Source organism: Taudactylus pleione, unplaced genomic scaffold (assembly GCF_031769625.1).
Source record: "Taudactylus pleione unplaced genomic scaffold, aTauple2 ptg000105l, whole genome shotgun sequence".
Lineage (NCBI taxonomy): Eukaryota > Metazoa > Chordata > Amphibia > Anura > Myobatrachidae > Taudactylus > Taudactylus pleione.
The window spans coordinates 12,520,495-12,543,100 of NW_028284507.1; the positions used below are offsets into that span (position 1 = coordinate 12,520,495).

General features: G+C 45.2%; 2 protein-coding genes across 3 annotated transcripts in view; one reads left to right on the forward strand and one right to left on the reverse strand.

Moving 5' to 3' along the window:
* LOC148525580 (disintegrin and metalloproteinase domain-containing protein 18-like) overlaps positions 1 to 11,366 on the forward strand; it is a 112,455-nt gene extending 101,089 nt beyond the window's left edge. Inside the window, exons 20-22 of the mRNA XM_088470855.1 lie at positions 508 to 619; positions 5,950 to 6,103; positions 11,285 to 11,366. Coding sequence (XP_088326981.1) covers positions 508 to 619; positions 5,950 to 6,103; positions 11,285 to 11,366 — 348 coding nt within the window. The remainder of the gene's footprint in view (positions 1 to 507; positions 620 to 5,949; positions 6,104 to 11,284) is intronic.
* Positions 11,367 to 17,681: 6,315 nt separating this feature from the next.
* Positions 17,682 to 22,606, reverse strand: part of LOC148525581 (dual specificity protein phosphatase 26-like) — a 40,504-nt gene continuing 35,579 nt past the window's right edge. For both annotated transcript variants that reach the window (XM_088470893.1, XM_088470894.1), the window contains exons 3-4: positions 18,837 to 19,048; positions 17,682 to 17,973 (exon numbers count right to left, since the gene is read on the reverse strand). In XM_088470893.1, coding sequence (XP_088327019.1) covers positions 17,780 to 17,973; positions 18,837 to 19,048 — 406 coding nt within the window. In that variant the 3' untranslated portion in view covers positions 17,682 to 17,779. The remainder of the gene's footprint in view (positions 17,974 to 18,836; positions 19,049 to 22,606) is intronic.

A 22,606-nucleotide genomic window follows, 5' to 3' on the forward strand; every position in this document is an offset into this window, starting at 1 on the left:
ATACACTGGGTAGGCTGATATTACCCCACTGGGGTCAATGGCACCGACTACCTGGCCAGACATTTAGGGTGTATTGGTATAGGAGTTGGAGCCTGATACTTGCCTCTGAGAAGGGCAATTTGCCCTGCAAGTCTGATGGTGACATCTGTTGCGTAAGACGTTTGGTCACTGATCAACTGGCCATTCTTTCTGTCACCATATATATTTTACATTTTTGGATTTCAAATAAAAAGGCTGACCAATTGTTTATGCCACATTGCTGTCCATGTGATCATTTTTAGGATAAGTTTATTTAGAGTTTAAATTGTGAACTACATTTGGTGTACAGTCTGACATCTGCCATTTTGGTTATCCAGTTAAACTAATTTATCATCAATTAATTAATCTAACATGAATGAATTTGTCTCAGGTTACTGAAATATGAAGCTGTCAGATGTTAAGGAGCAGATCTGTTAGTTAGAATCAGTTTAACCATGATCTAAATTATGCTTTTCTTGTCTATTTAAGATTTGTAACAATAAACACAAGTGCCATTGTGATCCTGGCTGGAAACCCCCATCATGCATTACACCTGACGATGGTCGTAGTATTCATTCAGGGCGTATGGCAGATGATACTGGTTGGTGTTTTTTTTTTTATTACTTATTTTTTTAAAACTTTAGTTAAGCATATACCGTATATACTCGAGTATAAGTCGACCCGAATATAAGCCGAGGTACCTACTTTTACCCAAAAAAACTGGGAAAACTTACTGACTCGAGTACAAGCCTAGTGTGGGAAATGGCAGCAGCTGGTAGTGCCCCCAGTAGTAATTCCCCCTGGTTGTGCCCCCAGTAGTAATCCCTCCTGGTAGTGCCCCCAGTGGTAATCCCCCCTTTCAGTGCCTCCAGTAGTAATCCCCCCTTGGTAGTACCCCCAGTAGTAATCCCCCCTTTTAGTGCTCCCTGTAGTAATCCCCCACTGGTAGTGCCCCCTGTAGTAATCCTCCCATGGTAGTTCCCCCAGTGGTAATCCCCCCTTTTAGTGCCCCCTGTAGTAATCCCCCTTTTAGTGCCCCCTGTAGTAATCCCCCCCTGGTAGTGGCCCCTGTAGTAATCCCCCCCTTGTAGTTCCCCCAGTGGTAATCCCCCCTTTTAGTGCCCCTTGTAGTAATCGCCCCCTGATAATGCCCCTTGGTAGTGCCCCCTGTAGTAATCGCCCCCTGGTAGTGCCCCCTGATAATTCCCCCTGGTAGTGGCCCCTGTAGTAATCGCCCCCTGTAGTCCCCCCCCCCTAGCTGAGAGAGACGTGAAAAGAATAAAAAAAAAAATAAACACTTACCTTAAACTCCCGCTCCTGGTCCTGCCGCTGTCCGCTCCTCCGGCCGCTTTGCATGGAAGAGACGTCGTCATGACGACGTGTCTCCCATCACCCACTGCGGGAGCCGGAAGATGGCTCCCGCAGTGGGAGCAGCAGCAGCCGCTGAGAGTCTGACAGACTCTCAGCGGCTGCTGATTACACCAAACACGCAGCTGCCGGCTCCGGCGGCTGTGTGTTTGGCAGTGTGTAGCGCTGACCGAACTCCGTCCGGTCAGCGCTACACTTGACTCGAGTATAAGCCGAGGGGGTACTTTTTCAGCACATTTTTTGTGCTGAAAAACTCGGCTTATACTCGAGTATATACGGTAATTAAAATTCTGTCAAAATACAGTTTACAGCAGCAGTAGCAGCAGCAGTATAAGCAACTAATCTGAGGCTTTACCCACAAGGGAGATCATCAACCGATTTTTGTCTATGTATTTTTTTCTCATTGTTGCTATTTTTATTACATTTTACATGTTTTTACTATTGTTAATTTTGTGGAATTGAAGCCTATTTCCACATTGTTAAATAAATACTTTTTTCTGATCCGGTATCCATCGATTCCATCATTTGGAGAATATATTATATATATAAATCAAGAGGAAAAAGAAACCGTTATGGGTATATAACCATCATCTTGATTGTGAGTCCTGGTACGCTTGCTATATCTTTCCATCAAAGAAACCTTTATATGTGGTGTCTCTATTTGTTCTGATGTGAGTTATGGTACGCAGGATATTTTTCTTTGTGTCTATTTTTCTGAAATCTCCAGGTGATGGTACATTATAAAGAAACCTTTTGAGGAGTATACACCGTGTTTCTGCTGTGAGTGGGGAACTGTGATTAGAATACATATTTGAGTATTTACACATGGATATATTTTTCCACATGTCAACTTACCTTGAGGAGGAGGTTATCTAACATCAAATTCCTGCTCGGATAAGAAAAGAAGAGGAAAAGGAGAAAAGATTCCATTTTGAAAAGGGATGTATATATCTCTGATTATTTAGAACTATTTGTTAAGCGCCTAGGTGTAGCTCTTTTTTGCTATTTATGTATAATACTAATCTGAGGCTACCACAAACATTGTCTTTATGCATTTTTATTGGATACATCAGTCATATATATCAACATACCTTTGTCTACACCTGAACTTAGCACTGACTTTGTGCCTGAATTAACAGGAGCTCAATTAGATAATCAATGCTTGACAAGGGCAATTGGCCCTGCAAGTCTATGTCACGACCAGGGTTTCCGGCATGGTGGTCGACGGGTAATACCTGTGAGGATGCTATGGCGAGGGGTGTCTGGCGGTGGCGCTGGTGTCTGGTGGGGTGCATTGGCTGCGCGTAGTCCTGTGTGGGCATACTGTCCCTCTGGTCTGGTTAGGTCTGGTGGCGCTTCCGTTCGGTTCTGGCATGGGCGCCGCCATCTTGCCTCCGGACATGTGACCTAGTTGCCCTATTCTGGTGTGTCACATGCTCTCTCTAGCCTCTCACAGTGTGGCATTGGGTATTTAAGGGAGTTCAGAGCTTCCTTTCATTGCCAGTACAACGTGTTTCTCAGCGCAAGCTGAGAGAGAGTTCCTAAGCTTGTCCGCCTGCCTGTTGGATCTTTGCCTTAGCCTGCTTACCTGACCTGCTCCATACCTTGCTGGAATCCCCTGCCTCCTCCTATTGTCTCTCCCTTGCCTGAGTACCTGTGTCAGCTATTACCCTGCACCCTGCCTCCACTTGCAAATCCTCTGGACATTATCTTTCACTTCAGCCTGCCATTTACTTCAGCCTGCCATTTACTTCAGCCTGTCATTCACTTCAGCCTGTCATTCACTTCAGCCTCACAAAACCTGGAATACTGGACTACCTTCTGTTATCACTACCTGGACTTTTTCCCATTGCATCACTACAGTTCCCAGGTGCACTTTAGTGCTAAACCCGGACTTTCTGTTTTGCCACATTCATATCTGTTAAGCCACTCATTAAAAACTCCACGTTTATTTTTAAATCTGCTTTAGTGTCTGCTCCTATTACCACCCCGGGTCCACAACAAAACCAGAACCTCACAGTCTAATGGTGACGTCTTTTGCGGAAGACGTTTGGCCACTGATCAAAAAGTGTAAGGTTGGCCAAAATTACCACTATCAGCACTAGGTTATGCCAACCAGACATGTTGGAACCCAATTAGAGAAATGCACATTGTGAGGTACCTCTGTCACAGTGCTAGTCAGCCCAAGGCTGATCAGCACTTTGCGGTTTTCCCTAGTCTCCCAAACCTTAGGAAACCAGCCATATTCAGGAGCGGTTTAAGAGAGGAGGCGGCCTTTGTTCTGCCTCTGTGCAGGCCCCCTCCTCTCCGGCAGCACAGTAGACTCTGGCTTTGTGCCAGAGTCTACTGCGCATGCGCAAGTCTCCGGGAACATGGCACCTGGACTATGTTCCTGAAGACATCTTTTGTGTGCATGCGCAAATCACTGGGAAAATGGCCGGCACAACATTTTCCCAATGATTTCAGTCTGTTGCACCGTCTGACGTTGGACTCTGGAGAGGTAAGTATAATAATTATATGGGTGCAGGGTGTGCAGTGTGGGTCCCCCTGGATCCATGTGCACCGCACACCCTGCACCATTATAGATATGCCAATGGCCGTGTGCATTCACACCATCACACTTGTTCCTGTCTTAATCAAATTACTTGACATCTCCACATATATTTTCCTCACTGCCATCAAATACACAATAATTATTCTCATTCCTATTTGCCTCAAACCTACTGGTAGTATCAGGACATCAAATATATAGCCTTTAATACAGCCATTAGGCATTATATTGACACTTTTTCCAACTACTGACCCACATCTCTCCTCCCTTTTGTCTCCAAACTCCTTGAGTGTATTGATTACAACCGCCTTACCACCTTTCTTTCCTCCTACTCCCTCCTTGACCCTTTTCAGTCTGGCTTCTGTTCTCTCCACTCCACTGATACTGCCCTAACAAAAGTCAGCAATGACTGCCAAAGGCCATTACTCTCTGCTCATTCTCCTAAACCTCTCTACTGCTTTTCACACTGTAGACCACCCTCTCCTCCTGCAAATGCTTCATTCCCTTGGTCTACGTGACACTGCCTACTCCTGACTGCCCTCCTACCTCTCTGACAGTTCCTTCTCTGGGCCTGATTCAGCTTGGATCGCAAAATTGCCGCCGCAAGCTTCCTGGGGTGACGATTATATGCAAAAATGCTGACGCTCGGCGAACATAAGGACGCCCACTTGCATATGCACACAATCATAAGACCGATCAAACTAGCCGGAACATCGGTAACATCAAACCCTCGCACTCCATTGCCGAGATGACACAAGCGGCAGGACGCTGGAGTGCAACTTGTGTCACCGAGATTACACAAGTGGCAGGAGACAGACTGAGGTTCAGGACACTTGACCAACACGATGCAGACACCGGAACCGGAAACTCGTGGAACGCTGTCACCGGCATCCGAGCAACGCATCAGCAGGACAGAAAAAGGAGGAAGCGCCAATCCCATTCCTGCAGGGATGACGTACCGCCTAAAGGAAGGACTTCAGGGTGGCGTCTGTGTCTCCCAGCAACCAGCCTGAGAGAACCACCATCCAACAGGACGCGGATGCGGCTTGTGACACAAAACCCTCAACCATTCCTCTCCCATTTACATCTGTGACCTCATCTCCCTTCACACTCCTGCCCGCCCACTTCGCTCAACAAATGCACGCCGCCTCACCTGCCAACTGATTACGTCCTCCCACTCCCGCCTCCAAGATATTGCCCGGGCTGCTCCTTACCTCTGGAACTCTCTCCCTCTCCCCATCAGACTCTCCATCTCTCTACAAATCTTTAAACGGGCTCTCAAGTCCCAATACTTCATCAAAGCCTTCCAGATCTCATCCTAACCCGCTGCTACATGCTCCTTCCTCTATGTCTACCCCATCTGTGCCTTGCCTGTTTGTCTGCCCTTCCCCATTAGAATGTAAGCTCTCACAAGCAGGGCCCTCCTACCCTCTTGTGCTTCTCCTTACTTATACCTTCATCTACTCCTTACTCCTCACTAGAGCACCTAACACTTACTCCCCTGTTGCGTATTTGAGTGTTATGATCGCTAATGCAGCAATGTGTATAAACCTTGTCCTGCATTGTATTGTACTGTAAGTCATTGGTTTCTTGTTCACATATTTGTTTATGTACTATATAAGGCGCTGCAGAACACTTGTGGCGCCATCTAAATAGAGGATAATAATTATATTATAATATACTAGTAGTCTTGAGCTGCCCCCACCCTCATCCTGCCCTCTCCCCACTATATTTACCCATGTTGCTGGTGCAACAGGTCTCCTCTGCTGGTTATCTGTCCCATCTCTCGCTGCAGTGAGAGCTATTATGGGGCTTTCAATGCGCATGACAGAGGTGCCACAGACCCCCATCGATTATTACCTATGAATGCCATAGTGGTCCTGTGTGAACACAAAACTACCTAAGTTATGAGACCGTTCAGATCTAACAATTAATAAAAAATAATAAACAGTAGTATTCAAGTACAATTAATTTATAGTATGTGAACAACATGTTTTTTTTGTCCCATGCAGGCAAAAGTGGTGACAACTGCTCACATGACGAGAACACACATTTAAACAACTGGTTACTAGTAGGATTCCTAGTGATATTGCCTCTCATCCTCATAATAATATTTCTGATTACAAGGATGTTTTTTCCAAAATTATGCGGTCATAAGGCGTACGAGTAAGTTCAAATTCCTTTCCTGGTTTTATATGTGTAGAATAACATAGAAACACATGACAGAACTGTGGGCTCGATTCAGACCCACTCCCTAGATGCGTACGCTCGCACCCAGCGTATGCAATTTTGGCACACGCCCAGCAAGGCAGACGATCGCACGGCAAGGCATTAGCTTGCCCACTAAGATCGCTTTGTGTATGTAGACGCCCACCAGCCTGTCTTAAGACGCCCACTTGGGCACGTCATCTCCAGGAAGTGTACGCAACCATCGGTACATCGGGTACCATCGGAAGCGAACGCAGCGCTTGAGGCAGACCATACCTACCGCTAGTACAGCGAGCACTTCACTGTGAAATACAACCAAGTGATGTGTGCTATGACGCTTCCTCTTAATTATGTACGCCTCTGAAATGGCATTAAGACGCTAAGGCACACCTGCTTTCCCATCTACACTCCCCCGTTTATAATGGCCAGCCTCTGTCACCACCCACAAACGGCTTCTCCTGTCACTCACTCTGCTGGGCTGTCTATGCGCAGCAAGCGAACGCTTCTCGATCTCTCGCACTGGTTCGTGCATACGCACAATGCGAAAATCGGACAGCTTTGAGCAAACGCATCCTAGCGAGTGGGTCTGAATCAGGTCCTGCGGTCCAAGCAGGTACTGTCAGCTGACTGGGGGAGCAGTTCAGGCATCTGAAAATGCAAATGACCATCAACACTGCTGAGACTAAAGATGTAGTGCTGCGTTCTGTCCCTAGTGCTCTGCGTGCCAAATCTACTCCATGCAATCCCCTGTGAGGCGGCAGGCTGGTAGAAGGGGACAGTGTACAAACTACTTGTCACAATCTAGTGTATTTAGGGCCTGATTCAGTAAGGATCGCAACTGCAATTATGCATACTATCTGCTGATTGTTGCGTTTTACGCATGTGTATGCATGGCAGTGTGTGAACACTCCACTGTGATCAGGACTGCGATCGCAATGGCTATGTAGACACATCGTAGAGTGATTGACAGGAAGTACAGTTTTAGGGTGGTGACTGGGGGGTGGTTGGCGAAACGCAGGTGTGCCAGTGCATTTGAACGCCGTTGCAGAGGCGTGCATGAGTCACTGCGATGCCATACACAACTTGTGTACTTACTGCGTGCAACGAGGTTATTATTCCTGAGTAAGATTAGACCTTGTGCAAGTGTGCGTGAGGCTGCGATTGTACTCGATGTTACCGATGGTTGCGTGAGTCTTGCTAATTATTGCGGATGTGTGTAGGGTAAGGTGGGCGTCCTTATGTTGTGCTGTGACAGCATAGCGATCGCAGAGGATTAGCATACTATCGCAGTGAGACTGCGTGCGTAATCGCTAGTGCAATCACAGTTGTGATCCCTAGTGAAACAGGCCCTCAATACAATGTATTGTGGGCCTGATTCAGACCCGCTCGCGAGCGCTAAGAGCTCGCAAGCGGGTCGTTGTTGGCCAAGTGCGCATGCGCACAAGGGAGCCGGCTCCATCGTGCGCATGCGCGAGACCTGGATAGCGACGGCCAAACCGTCGCTATGGGTCTCGCTACAAAGGGGGCGTGCTGTCGATGGTGAGCGACAGCACGCCCCCTTTGGAGGGCGTGCCGGGGGCGTGGCTGCCCAGACGGAGGTGTTCCCATGCGAACGCCTACCGTCTGGGGCCGGCCCCACTGACATCACAAGTGATGTCAGTGGGAGTGCTCTCGGCTCTGATTGAGCCGAAAGCACTCCAGGGCTTGGGCAGACGAGACCCTACCACAAGGGTCTCGTCGCAAGCCTGATGGTCACGATGGTCTTGACCATCACGACCATCTTTTTGACCACCCACAGCTATGCGAGCGGCCAGGAGGCCGCTCTAAAATTCAGAGTGACGGCCCTGATTCAGAGCGAGCGCTCTGTCAGAGCATCCGGCTCTGAATCAGGGACTGAATACACTATTTTTGTGGCGAGTAGTTTGTAGATTGTAACTTTCTGTATTCAAGACATTGTCACATATGTGTGTGACACATGTATATTACTGTAGCTGCCCTGCACAAACACTTGATTTAATCCAATGCTGCATCAAATCCTAAATGTTTAAAACCGAAGAATATGCTTGAAGCAAATGAACAGAATTTCATTGGGCTTGCTATACATATAGGCATTTCTTTAAAATCATCTGAATATAATACAATTATCACTGTCATAGTCTAGATCACAGGTTCTCAAACTCGGTCCTCAGGACCCCAAACAGTGCATGTTTTCCAGGTCTCCTCACTGGATCACAAGTCAAATAATCTCCACCTATGGATCTTTTAAAATGTGTCAGTGAGTAATGAACACACCTGTGCACCTGCTGGGTGACCTGCAAAACGTGAACTGTGTGGGGTCCTGAGGACCGAGTTTGAGAACCTCTGGTCTAGATCCTCAAACATTAACGTTGATTAAAGTGTTGGGTTCAGTAGCAGAACTTTTGTCAGATGGATGCAGTCATGTTGGTAGGTCTGTCTGGAATAAGCAATAAGGAGATTACTGAGAAACATTGAATAAAAGACCTTTCACATCAATTAATTTAGCATAGGTTACTGCAATAGTTCTTTCACCATTTTCTTTATCAAGCTGATTTGGGGCCTGATTCATTACGGATCGAAACTGCGATTGCAATAGCGATTACGCGCGCAGCCTTACTGCGATAGTATGCTAATCCACTGCAATTTCTATCAGGACCGGATTAAGGGGGGGGCACCATGGTGGTTGTCCCGGGGCCCCCACACACAGAGGGGTTCCCACAGAGTGTTGATGTGACCCTGCCGAGAACAGGTGCCCAGTGGCACATATAGAAACCGTTGTAATTCCTACACCGTTCACCTGATTTGGATGTAATTACCCTCAAATTAAATCTGAAAGTCTGCAGTTAAAGCACATCTTGTTTGTTTCATTTCAAAGCCATTGTGGTGGTGAATAGAGGCCAAAATATGAAAATTCTGTCAATGTCCCAATATTTATGCACCTGACTGTATATAAAATATATATGTTTATATATGTATATTTATATTTAGAACCCCCTCCAAGAAAGTTTGCCCCTCTCTTCATGTGGCCTCGGGATGGAAAGAGGGGCGGTGGCTCCGTGTGACTTGGAGGGGGCCCCCACAAGCCTTAATCCAGCCCTGGTCGCTATGCTGTCACAACAAAACATAAAAACGTCCACTTTACCTTACACACATCCATAGTGTTTAGCAAGACTGCAAAACCATCGGTACTATCGAGTACCTTCGCAGCCTCACGCACACTTGCACAAGCTCTGACCTTACTCAGGAATTGCTAACCTGGTCGCTGTGCTGTGAGTACACAAGCTGCGTATGGCATCGCAGTGGATAATTTATGCATGCCGCTGAAACGGCCTGGCACGCCTGCATTTCGCCGTCCAATCCCCATCACCTCCCACAAACTGCATTTACTGTCAATGATTCTGCAATGGGTCTGCGTAGTCACTGCGATCGCAGTGGTCGGTTCGCACACTCACACTGCAATGCATACGCATAATGCAACAATCTGCCGATTGCGTGCATAATCGCAGTTGCGATCGGTAATGAATCAGTCCCTTGGACTGTTATACATATGGAAACAGTAGCTGCTACGTTTTACCATATATTTAGGTTACTCGTTCATCATTGCTGCAACACATGACCTCTCCTACGTACAGCACAGACCAGATGTGCTATGTGTTCTCATACACTAATATTGGAATGTAGAAATTATACAATTCATCAAGCTTAGATATCTGAAAGTTTTTGGAGCTTGAGTGCGAGAACTAATCTTCAGATAGCGTTTAGACTGCTGAGTGCCTTTCCTTCCTAAAGGTAGGAGGTTCGGATTACGAAGAAGGATCTGTTCGGATCCCTCCGCCTCTTGCGGTCCTTGCAGTGTGCATGCATGGTCTAAGGTGCACATGCGTATTTACACTGCGTTCGCCACTGCTATTGGTGATGAATATGCCCCTTGGTCACTTGCTTTTAAAACTAGGAAGCATTAGCAGATTCCATCCTTGAAGGATTGCCAAGGGTTTACAATTATTTTTCTGAGATGTTTCCCGTGACCAGTGGCGTCCCTCCCCACGGTGTCATCCAGTGCGGGGAGGGACGTTGTGTTGTGCGGCTAAGCCGCGTGGTGCCAAAAGGGGGTGGGGCCTCGCGGGATGGGGCGGAGCCTCACGGCCAAACCCCCCGTGGCCCTGTTATCACTGGGAGTCTGGAGGTAGGGGAGGGTGCCGGAGGTGCGTGCAGTGCCGGCTGGCTCCCTCACAGTGTGAGGAGCCGAGTGCTGCACTTATTATACAGTGCAGCACCCGGCTCCTGTCACTGAGGAGGAGTCTGCACCTTGGTGTCACCCCTCGGCGGGTGACACCCGGGTGCGGCCTGCACCCCCCTTGTTACGCTACTGCCCGTGACTTGAACTTACCAAGTCCAATAAAGTTAAGGGGACAATCTGAAGATGGCATTAGCTGCTGGGGCCAGGCTATAGAATCTTCGCATTCCGGAGCTTAATAAATCCAACAGTCTAACAGCCCCCATAGAAACCTATGAGGGCTTCTTCTGCTGTTGGAAATGGGGCTGCCGTCCCACAATGTTACATTTGGAGGGTCCTTAATAATGAGTGATATCCCGCAAATATTATAGGCTTAATGTACTGTAATGTATTGTATGTGATATCACTAAAGCTGGGCATACACTATACAATTATCTGTCAGATATCTGTCCAATCTGCCTGGTTGGAATGAAAACCTGGTAATGTATGGGAGCAAATGACAGTCGTCCATTTACTCGCAAACACTGAAAAATAGCCAAAAATGGTCGTTCAAACAAATTGGTTAAAACACACAAATTTAACCAATTTAACCATTTTTTTGTCCTTTTTTCAGTGTTTAAAACCATATGATCGACTGTCATACATTACCAGGTTTTCATTCCAACCAGCCAGATTGGACAGAAAATTGTATAGTGGCTGCCCAGCTTTACAGTGTACGGCAGAGCCATTATATAGCACATGGAGGCAATGAGCTGCATGGATACACAAGGCTACAGACCCCCTAAAATAGCTCCTATCTGCACTGGAATAACTCTCTGAGAACACTCAGCTTTTAGAACTGCTCCCTGTTTAGTTACAGTCATTATTTCTTGTTTAATTCCCTTAAGAGAGGAGGATGAAGAAGAAGCTACGAGTGGGGAACAGGGCTCTGAGTCAGTTGAAGAGGAAACTCAGAATTCGAGCAGATGACAAGTGAGAACATTTGAAGAGTACAATGTAAATTAGTTTTGTATGTAAGTATCCTATCATCCACAGACAATAAACAACTATACATACTGTTGGAGATGATGTCCTAATGAGGCTAATTATATATATATATATATATATATATATATGTGGGACAAGCGTCAATGATTAATGTACCCCTCACTTTTAATCAGATAAAAAAACTTCAACAACTGCCCACTAGCCTATCAAATATAGGCTTCAGCTCTCTGTCAAAAAATAGTAATGGTGAATTTACTAACAGCATAGATAGTTGTACATAGATATTAATCATAGAGCGACCGGCTAGTTGGTTATATTAAATTGTGTGACTTAAAAACCACGTGAAAACATATATACATATGTGTATAAATAAATAAGGTATAAAGTGACAGTGCTAAATGTGCAAGAAATGCCAGTTTGTGAAATAACCTATTTCATATATAGGTATAAATGCATGACATTTCACAAACTGGCATTTCTTGCACATTTAGCACTGTCACTTTATACCTTATTTATTTATACACATATGTATATATGTTTTCACGTGGTTTTTAAGTCACACAATTTAATATAACGAGAGAGAGAGAGAGAGATGGTGTTTGGCTATAGAACTCATAGCTTTTATTATCATTACATTTATTTGTGGTATTCTTTATTCCCTATAGGTTTAAGGCCTCTACTTGCTTTCTCTGCAGTACAGTCTAAAGGAAATATAAAGTACATATGGAGCTTCCAAAGTCTATTATATGACCGGGCAATTGTTTATGCCCCTTTATTAATGTATGTTTGATACAATGTTGTTCTGGAATAAATATGTTTACAAACTTACTGGTTTCCAGTCATGATCTATTCGGATGCACCACACCATTACATTACCAAAGGTATGCTATCACTATTTGTGCATATACAGTAATATGCCAGTGATGTTTATATATGTATAAACTCCATTAAATATTATCTGTATAAATGGGAAGTTCTGGTGCCATCTCCTAAACCAGTTTCTCAAACTCAGGGCCTGATTCAGACCCGGTCGCTAGATGCGTACGCTCGCTCCCAGCGTATGCAAATTCGGAACACACCCAGCAAGGCAGGCGATCGCATGGCAAGGCATAAGCACGCCCACTATGTCTTGGTATGCGTTCACTTTGTGTATGCAGACGCACACCAGCCTGTGTTAAGACGAACACTTGTGCGTGTCATCTCCAGGAAGTGTATGCAACCATCGGTACATCAGGTACCATCGGGAGCTTTTGCAGCGCTTGAGGTTGACTTTACCCTACCGCAAGCACTTCAGTGTAAAAACCAGCAGGTGACATGTACTATGACGTTACCTGTTTAATTATGCACGCCTCTGAAACGGCGTTAAGACGCTCAGACATGCCTGCGTTCGCACCCCGTTTCTAGTGGCCTGCCCCTGTTACGACCCATAAACGGCTTGACCTGTCACTCAGTCAGCTGGGCTGTCTTGCTGGGCGAGCGAACACTTCCCGATCTTTCGCAGTGGTTCGTGCACGCGCACTACAATGCATGCGCACAATGCGAACCATCGCCAGGTACGAGCGAACGCTTCTTAGCGTCCGGGTCTGATTCAGGCCCTCAGTCTTTAGGACCCCTACAGGTCACCTGAGGAGCTTGAATGTGTCCGTTAGGAATTAATACATCTGTGCACCAGATAGGTGGTCTGGAAAACCTGAACTGTTAAGGGGCCTATCCATTACCCAACTTTGTAAACAATCCGACGAAAACCAGGAGGTTTTGGTCGAATTGTTCACAAAGTTGGTAATGGATTGCCGGCAAGGACCAGCGATGCGCGCGTACGCTGGGTCCTTGCCGTCCCCGACTGTCTACTGAACATGCCTGTCAACCTGACGACGCTCGGCATGTTCAGAGATAGGAGGTCAGGCTCCTTCACTGAATGATGTTCAGTGAACGCCGTTCAGTGCGGGCACCGCACCTCGGCGACTTAAAGGTCTGAACGCTAGACGTTCAGGTCGCCTAATGGATAGGCACCTTTAGGGGTCCTGAGGGCCAAGTTTGAGAAAAACTGTCCTAAACCATCAGAGTTGCAGGGGGGTCTCATGCTGGACCCGAACAGTCAGAAGAAGCCAACATTTGACATCACTTATAATCAGCGGCCGCTCATTACCTGTCTAGCCAGGGGAGTCTGTAATAGTGCACATGCCATGATCGCAATCCCATGCATGCATACAAATTAGCCGGCTTCTAGGGACTTTATCAGCTGCAGCCCCTAGAAGCTGGTCAGGGCTGACGTAATAGCAGGAGAGTGACTTCCCATGGGAAGCGGTCTCTGCTATTTCAGTCTGGACTGGCAATACCAGAAGGAGAAAACACCTCGCCCTGGGACTACCTGTTCAGCTGTGATTTAGCAGGGAGCACTTCCAATGGGTAGTCACTGCCACTGCCAGGCAATCCCTGCAAGTGGCGGATTTTATTGGGAGCCCTTAGGTAAAATCCGCCACTGCTTATAATGGTCAACATTGTCAAAGTTTGAATGATAATAGCTTTCAGTTCAATAAGTTGATAAGCAAATTAGATGTAACCTTGTAAATTAGCTGTACATCTGTTTATCTTCCCCTCCCTTTTAGAATGTAAGCTCTTACGAGCAGGGCCTTCTACCCTCTTGTGCTTCTCCTTACTTTACTTTCATCTACTTCTTACTCCCCACTAGGGCATATAACACTTGGCTGCTTATGCTCTGCTGCTTATGTGGGTGTCATGGTCGCTAAATGTAGGAATGTATATTATCCATATCCTTGTCCTGTATTGTATTGTACTGTAAGTCACTGGTCACCTATTTGTTTATGTACTTTGTATGGCACTGCGGAAGACTTGTGGCACCATATAAATGATAAGAATAATAATAACTGTACATCTATTTAAATAAAAGTGGATTTTCCTGTAAAATAAAATTGGTGGTCAACTTTAATCCATGGCTGAGTTATATACGTATAGTATATGAAAGGCAAAGAGACTTGTCCATCTAGCAGTCTAAAGTAAGTATGATGCTATGACAGCATATAGAACTATAAAATGAGGGCGTAAACTTGAACTTTTTGGACTAGAAGCGCAACATCATTTTGGACTGAGATCCTGATTTAGAGACGTTTTTCAAATCCGATGTTTTATGTACATCTCCTCGGGTGCGAGCTCTGCACATGCACAGATGCTGCAGTGCGCATGTGCAGATCTCGTTCTGCGTGATCGCACACAGCGCCCCCAACCCACAGCATGGTAATCACTGACAATGATTTACAAGCTGCGGACATTTAGAGGGCGTGGATGTGGTGGCGATGGCCAGCGTTCTTTCGAAAATGTGGGTGTCATCCCCGTTTTTGAGGAGTGCCTAGTCCATTGTCTGCATCTTCCGACCGGGGGCATAGCGAGGCCGGCAGGGGCCCGGGTGAAAGGGGGCGTGGCCTATAAGCGGGGAGCTGTAGCCACGCACCCTCAGGAATTGTTTTATTTTAAAAAACTACTTTTGTGCTGGGGAGGGGGCGCTGTGAGCCCTCCAGCCCAGCGCATAGCCGCTGGGGGGGCGCAGGTCATTGCCCCCCACAGGCATAGGAGACGTGGCTGCTGCTCAGCAGTCGTGAGCAGTCTCCCACTGCAGCCCAGCACACAACAGCGTGTGCTGGGCTGCTGTGATTTAAGAGGGAGGGGGTGCGGCGCCGGACCCAGGCCCCTTCAGCAGCCCAGATAATTAGTACCTGCTCCCTTTCCCCTTCACGGCGCCTCTGCTTCCGACAAAGCTTCACTGCCCCTGCAGCATGAAAACACCAGCCATCCTGAGTAACCTGTTATTCAGATGACCAATATTCACGCAGATGATCCCATGCTGCATCCTTGGACGCATTAGCGGATCCGAGAAGCTAGAAGGAGGCAACATTAGCATATTATTGCACAGCTGCTGCCTACAAATTCGCAAGGGTAGTGCAATAACGTCCATCTCTGAATCAGACCCAGAGACAGAAGGCAGCATTATCTTACTTATATAGTACATCTTATACTGATCACCTCCATGACATTTTACTTCTAGCATATCAAGAAAAACACCATAATAAAATATTAGTAAACCAGTACATTTTATGTATACTATTTTTCCTTGTAGCTATTTAAAATACCAACAGTTTTATTGATTAATAACACAGCTCAAAAGAACAATTTGGTTAGTAAACTAAAGTTTTCCAAATTATCATTCACTGCTACCACACGCACACACCCCTGTGTAACACAAGTATTTATATTTTTTTCTATATGAATATTATACCTTGCAGTCATTCATTTTAACCAACTCCTTAGCACATGCGCACTATTGCCAAATTTTTGCACCTTTTCCATTTACAGTTTCTTATTAATCACTGGCATTTCTTTAATTAGTGGTTATCAGTACAGGAGACTCACTCTCACAGTCACTCAGGAAACATGTTCATCTGGAACCAATACAAAGTTCCAGTTCCAGACAAAATGTTCTCACAGGATTAAAAGCCGATTGCTGGAGTTTCATCAATTTAAATATTTGGCATTCAAATCATGGTTATAATCACAGATTATATATATATATATATATATATATATATATATACAGTCAGGTGCATAAATATTGGGACATTGACAGAATTTTCATATTTTGGCCTCTATTCACCACCACAATGGCTGTGAAATGAAACAAACAAGATGTGCTTTAACTGCAGACTTTCAGATTTAACTTGAGGGTAATTACATCCAAATCATGTGAACGGTGTAGGAATTACAATGGTTTCTATATGTGCCTCCCACTTTTTAAGGGGCCAGAAGTAATGGGACTATCAACTCAAAAGCTATTTCATGGACAGATGTGGGCTATTCCCTCATTATTTCATTATCAATTAGGCAGGTAAAAGGTCTGGAGTTGATTCTAGGTGTGACATTTGGAATCAGTTGCTGTCGACTCTCCATATTATATCCTGTCACTATCAGTGAAGCAAGCCTTCATTAGGCTGAAAAATCTAAACAAACCCATCAAAGAGATAGCAAAAACATTAGGTGTGGCCAAATCAACTGTTTGGAACATTCTTAAAAAGAAAGAATGCACCGGAGAGCTCAGCAACACCAAAAGACCCGGAAGATCCACAACTGTGGTGGATGACAGAAGAATTATTTCCCTGGTGAAGAAAAACCCCTTCACAACAGTTGGCCAAATTAAGAACACTCTCCAGGAGGTAGGTGTATATGCGTCAAGTCAACAATCAAGAGAAGACTTCACAAGAGTGAATATAGAGGGTTCACCACAAGATGTAAACCATTGGTGAGCCACAAAAACAGGAAGACCAGATTAAAGTTTTCCAAACAACATCTAAACAAGCCATTACAGTTCTGGAACAACATCCTATGGACAGATGAGACAAAGATCAACTTGTACCAGAGTGATGGGAAGAGAAAAGTATGGAGAAGGAAAGGAACTGCTCATGATCCAAAACATACCACCTCATCAGTGAAGCATGGTGGTGGTAGTGTCATGGCGTGGACATGTATGGCTGCCAATGGAACTGCTTCCCTTGTATTTATTGATGATGTGACTGCTGACAAAAGCAGCAGAATGAATTCTGAAGTGTTTCGGGCAATATTATATGCTCATATTCAGTAAAATGCTTCAGAACTCATTGGATGGCGCTTCACAGTGCAGATGGACAATGATCCAAAGCATACTGCAAAAGCAACCAAAGAGTTTTTAAGGCTAAAAAGTGGAATGTTATGCAATGGCCAAGTCAATCCCCTGACCTGATTCCGATTGAGCATGCATTTCACTTGATGAAGACAAAAGTGAAGGGAAAATGCCCCAAGAACAAGCAGGAACTGAAGACATTTGCAGTAGAGGCCTGGCAGAGCATCACCAGGGATGATATCCAGCGTCTGGTGATGTTTATGCGTTCCAGACTTCAGGCAGTAATTGCCTGCAAAGATTTGCAACAAAGTATTAAAAAGTGAAAGTTAGATTTAGGATTGTTTAGTTTGTCCCATTACTTTTGGCCCCTTAAAAAGTGGGAGGCACATATAGAAACCGTTGTAATTCCTACACTGTTCACCTGATTTGGATGTAATTACACTCAAATTAAATCTGAAAGTCTGCAGTTAAAGCACATTTTGTTTGTTTCGTTTCAAAGCCATTGTGGTGGTGAATAGAGGCCAAAATATAAAAATGCTGTCAATGTCCCAATATTTATGCACCTGACTGTATATATATATATATATATATATATATATATATACATACACATGTACGTATATTCAATGTGCGGATTTAATAGGAACTCCACTGTGGGAGAGGATGTGCCCATAGCCTGCAGATGTACAGATAATAGACTTTAATTGTGGATAAATATTTAGAAGTTTCAGTACTAGCGGTTCCTTCTCAAATTGTTCTCCAGAGTTAATAACTGACGTAGAAATCCGCGGTTAGGAAGAACTCCTCGCCGGTCTTTTACTGTGGTAATTGCTTCAACCAACGTCATCAGATGGTAAATCATAAGATACGCAAGCACCAGCGTTGCCGATCTGCTGACTCCCATAGCGCAATGCACCAAAATCTTACCTAACATAGGAAACATAGCATAATAAAAAAAAATGTATAGCCCCCACCTTAAACACATTCTGAACTAAAGCAATAGCCCATATTTAGAAATAGCAGTTACAACAATAATTGTCTTGTAACAGAAACACATACTGGTTTGTACAGCTGTAGCATCTTTCTACAAGGATGTATCTGTATATATGCTGCTCAGTGGAAAGATTTATAATGTTGACATGAGAATGACGACATGCTCATAATGTCGACAGTGATCCTGTTGACGCTGGTGAAATGTTGACATGGTAAGACTGTCGACATTGTCGCTTTAAGGCAAGCCTAAGTTACGCTAGCTCTAACCCGTAAACCTAACCCTAATGCTAATGTCGACATATATTTATTTATCAATTATCTTTTCCTTCCAACACCGTGATGGTTTTGCTATGGTTACATAAATATATGCTCTAGTTGATAAAATCCTAAAATACTGGTCTATAAAATCACATAAAATATATACAGGCATACCTCCCAACTGTCCCGCATTCAGCGGGACAGTCCCATTTTTTTGGGACTGTCCCGCCCGCGGGCTGCAGTGTCCCGCGCTGGGGGGGGAAGTTGGGGGAAGCATACACCGCTGCTCTGCATAGCAGAGCAGCGGGTATGCAGAGCGAGAGTAGATGCTGTGTGCATAGCATCTATTCACAGTAGGCCACGCCCCTTTTGTGATAGGCCACACCCCATTTTCGGGAGCGGCCTTCGGCGCGCGCATGTCCCGATCAGCCTTCCTCAAATGTTGGGAGGTATGTACAGGTATAGTTTTCTTCAATCCCCAAAAAACTGTATGGAAAGTGTTTGAGTCTTTCGTTAAATGTCCACATTCATTCGCTCACCTCTTTCTGCGAGTGCCCGGTGGATAAATTCTGCAGCTGGATAGAAATGGACACTCATATCATATGTGGGAAAGTCCAGAGCCTCTATTCCCATATACACAATGTTCATTCCTTTATAGTACTCCTCTCCCCCTCTCCAGCGACTGTGCGAGACGTTCAGGACGTGAGTGATCCGCATCTGACACAGTTCACGTTTGTTGGCCGCTATCTTCCTGTACTCGGAATAAGACACATTTTTCAATAACTACAGTATAAGAATGCTACAATTCCATAGTTCCAGACTATGGGGTACATGGAATAGAGGGCCTGATTCAGAGCCGCTCGTAAGCGGCCGCTCGTTCGCTCCGAGCGATGTTCGCACATCTGCGCATGGGTTTTAGTACGCATGCGCGAACCAGTCATTGCGGTCGAAAAACGTGTGCTCGCAAAATAGCGAGTGCCTGCTAATTTGAGTGACAGAATGAGGCGTTTGTGGGTGGTAACAGGGGAAGGTGCTTGAAAACGGGGAGTGGAGATCCGAACGCAGGCGTGCCAAACGGTCAAAACGGGCGTTTTATGGGTGTGCATAATTATCAAAGCAGCGTCATTGACCACGTCACTTGGTTGTCTTTTAGCCTGAACTGCTCGCATGATTGCGGTAGGAATATGCTACCACAAGCACTGCGAGCAGTTTATACGCCTTTCGATGTACTCGATTAATCAAATAAATAGCGGAGATGACGTATGATACAAGCGGCCAGGGGGCGTTTTTCCCAAAATAGTGAGCGCATGTTTTGTTCGCTCGTTCAAACATAGAGGCGTCAACAGACCGCAAAGAGCGAGCGCTTAATTTAAATAGCCAGACCCTTTTTCTGAACGAGCGGCCGAAAATAGCGTCCGGCTCTGAATCAGGCCCAGAGTGCGATTTCCACGTACCCCAGCAATCTCTACTATTAAAGATGTAGATTTAAAGCAGCAATAATTTAAAAGGCAAAACCAACCTGGTTTTGCCTTTTAAAATATTGCTACTTTAAATCTACAGGCTTCAGCTCTGATATTGCGTTGGCTCACGGAAATACCCCTATGGGCCTTACACATTATATCTATGTAAAAATTCTCTCTGGTGGGATATGTAATGTATCAGTTGCTTGTAGCTCATTCAGCTCATTTTTATAGTTTGCTCACACTGCAAACCAATTCGCCTTAATGTACTGTGTCAGGAATTCCCACGTATACAATATTTTCAGTAGTTTGCTTATGTGATGCCCAAGTTACAGAGCAGCAGAGGTTTTCCACGAAGCAGTTTTGAATTTTGTTCTTACAGTATATTTTGTAGAATATGTTTAAGGCCTTAGTGAAGGCCTTACTACACTATTACATGCTTATATGCTGCCATCTAGTGGTTTTATACTTATTTATAAAATATTTTCTCAACATACTGTACTTGCTGAGATAAAGACAGTGGTGGATCTACAGGGTGTGACTGATACGGGGCCCCCGTGGAGTGCTGGAGGACTCGTTGAGCACCCACTGCACATGCTCAGAAAAGGAGGGCTATGGACCTGGGAGGCTAGAGTGGCTCCTACTCAGTTTGTGACTCTTGTCTGGGTCCGCTCTCTATAGCCCTGATGGGCAGTGTCCCACTGTGCATTGCCCGTAGGGAGAGTTGGGCTTTTAGACCTGAGCAAGTAACTGATCACTATGGATAGTTTTCACAATGGCAGCTGTGTATACAGTACAGAATTTTTTATGTATTTATTACCAGGTATTTATATAGCGCACACATGTTTTGCAGCTCTATGCAGAGAATATTTGGCCATTCACATCTGTCCCTGCCCCAGTGGAGCTTACAAACTATGGGCTTCATTCAGAGCCGCTCGTAAGCGGCCGCTCGTTCGTTCCGAGCGATGTTCGCACATCTGCGCATGCGTACGGATTGTAATACGCATGCGCGAACCAGTCAGTGCGGCCGAAAATCGTGTGCTCGCTAAATAGCAAATGCCTGCTAATTTGAGTGACAGAATGAGGCGTATGTGGGTGGTAACAGGGGAAGGTGCTTGAAAACGGGGGGTGGAGATCCGAACGCAGGCGTGCCTAATGGTCAAAACGGGTGTTTTATGGGTGTGCATATTTAATACAGCAGCGTCATTGACCACGTCACTTGGTTATTTTATACTCAGAACTGCTCGCAAGATTGCGGTAGGAAAAACCAACCACAAGAATAGCGAGCAGGTCAGACGCCGTTCGATGTACTCGATTAATCTAATAAATAGCGGACATGACGTATGATGCGAGCGGCCAGGGGGCGTTTTTACCAAAATTACGACCGCAAGTTTTGTTCGCTCGTTCAGACATAGAGGCGTCAACAGACCGCAAAGAGGGTTAATTTTTTTTTGTTGGGAGCCAATTAACCTACCAGTATATTTTTGGTGTGTGAGAGGAAACCTGAGTACACGGAGGAAACCCACGCAAGCACAGGGAGAATATACAAACTCCACACAGTTAGGGCCGTAGTGGGTATCTAACCCAGGATCTCAGTGCTGTGAGGCAGTAATGCTAACCATTACACCATCTGTGCTGCCCACAAAAGGGCTTAATTCATTATGGATCAGATCTGCGTTCGCAGCAGCAGTTATACACGCAGTCCCGCTGCGAATATATGCAAATGTCTGCGATCGCTATGCCATTGCAGCCCAACATAAGGACGCCCACTTCCCCTTACATCCGTAATACTTTGCAAGCCTGTGAAACCATTGGTAACAATGAGTAACATCGCAGCCTCATGCACACTTGCACAAGGTCTGACCTTACTCAGGAATTGCTGACCTCATCACACGCTGTGAGTACACAAGCTGCGTATGACATCTCAGTGCCTAATTTATGTACGCCCCTGCAATGGCGTTCAAACGCACTGGCACGCCTGCGTTACCCCGACGACGCTGCCTTCACCACCCCCAAACACTCACTTCCTGCCAATCACTCTGTGGTGGGTCTGTGTTGTCTCTACGATCGCAGTACGATCACAGTGAAGCCTTTGCTCGATGCATGCACAGTACGAAACAATCTCCCGTCTGCGTACGTGATTGCAGTTGCGATCCGTAATGAATCAGATCCATAGTCTCACTGAAATCCAACAGTTACTATCATACACCTGTTCCACCAGATTAATAAGTTACTAGTATTGCCAGGCCATTTGAATAATCCTCAGATACTTTGGTGATATCTCTCTAGCTAAATACAGATGATATAAATGTACTATCGCCATGATATAAAAGTATTATTACAGTGGTCAATGACATAATACCTATTTTTATTTTAATACATCTTTCGCATAATATATTCAAAACACTTTCTTCTATCTATCCTACTACATAAATGTATTTACTACCACATTTTGGAATTGGTTAAATCAGGTGGTTGTTAACTTGGCAATCTGGACCAGAAAATGGCCCGTAATGGCGTTACATGCCCCATGATCCGACTTTTGCACAACTTCTGTGTACTATCTTTAAAGAGAATTTTCAATAATAAATAAGTGAATTACATTCTAAATGATACATTATAAAGTCAAAAATAAGCTATTAAACAAACTCCCCAACTTTCTGTATCCTGACTGTATCAGCCACAGGAACCACCAAGCGTTTACTCATCTTGCAGCATGACACAGCTCTATGCAGTCCATCCGCATTTGGGAGTTGTACAATGATAATTACTGAACTATAGTGCCAAAGACAAGCCTGTCCCTCCCCCCAAGGCATAATATAAGTACAGGTTGAGTCTACCATATTCAA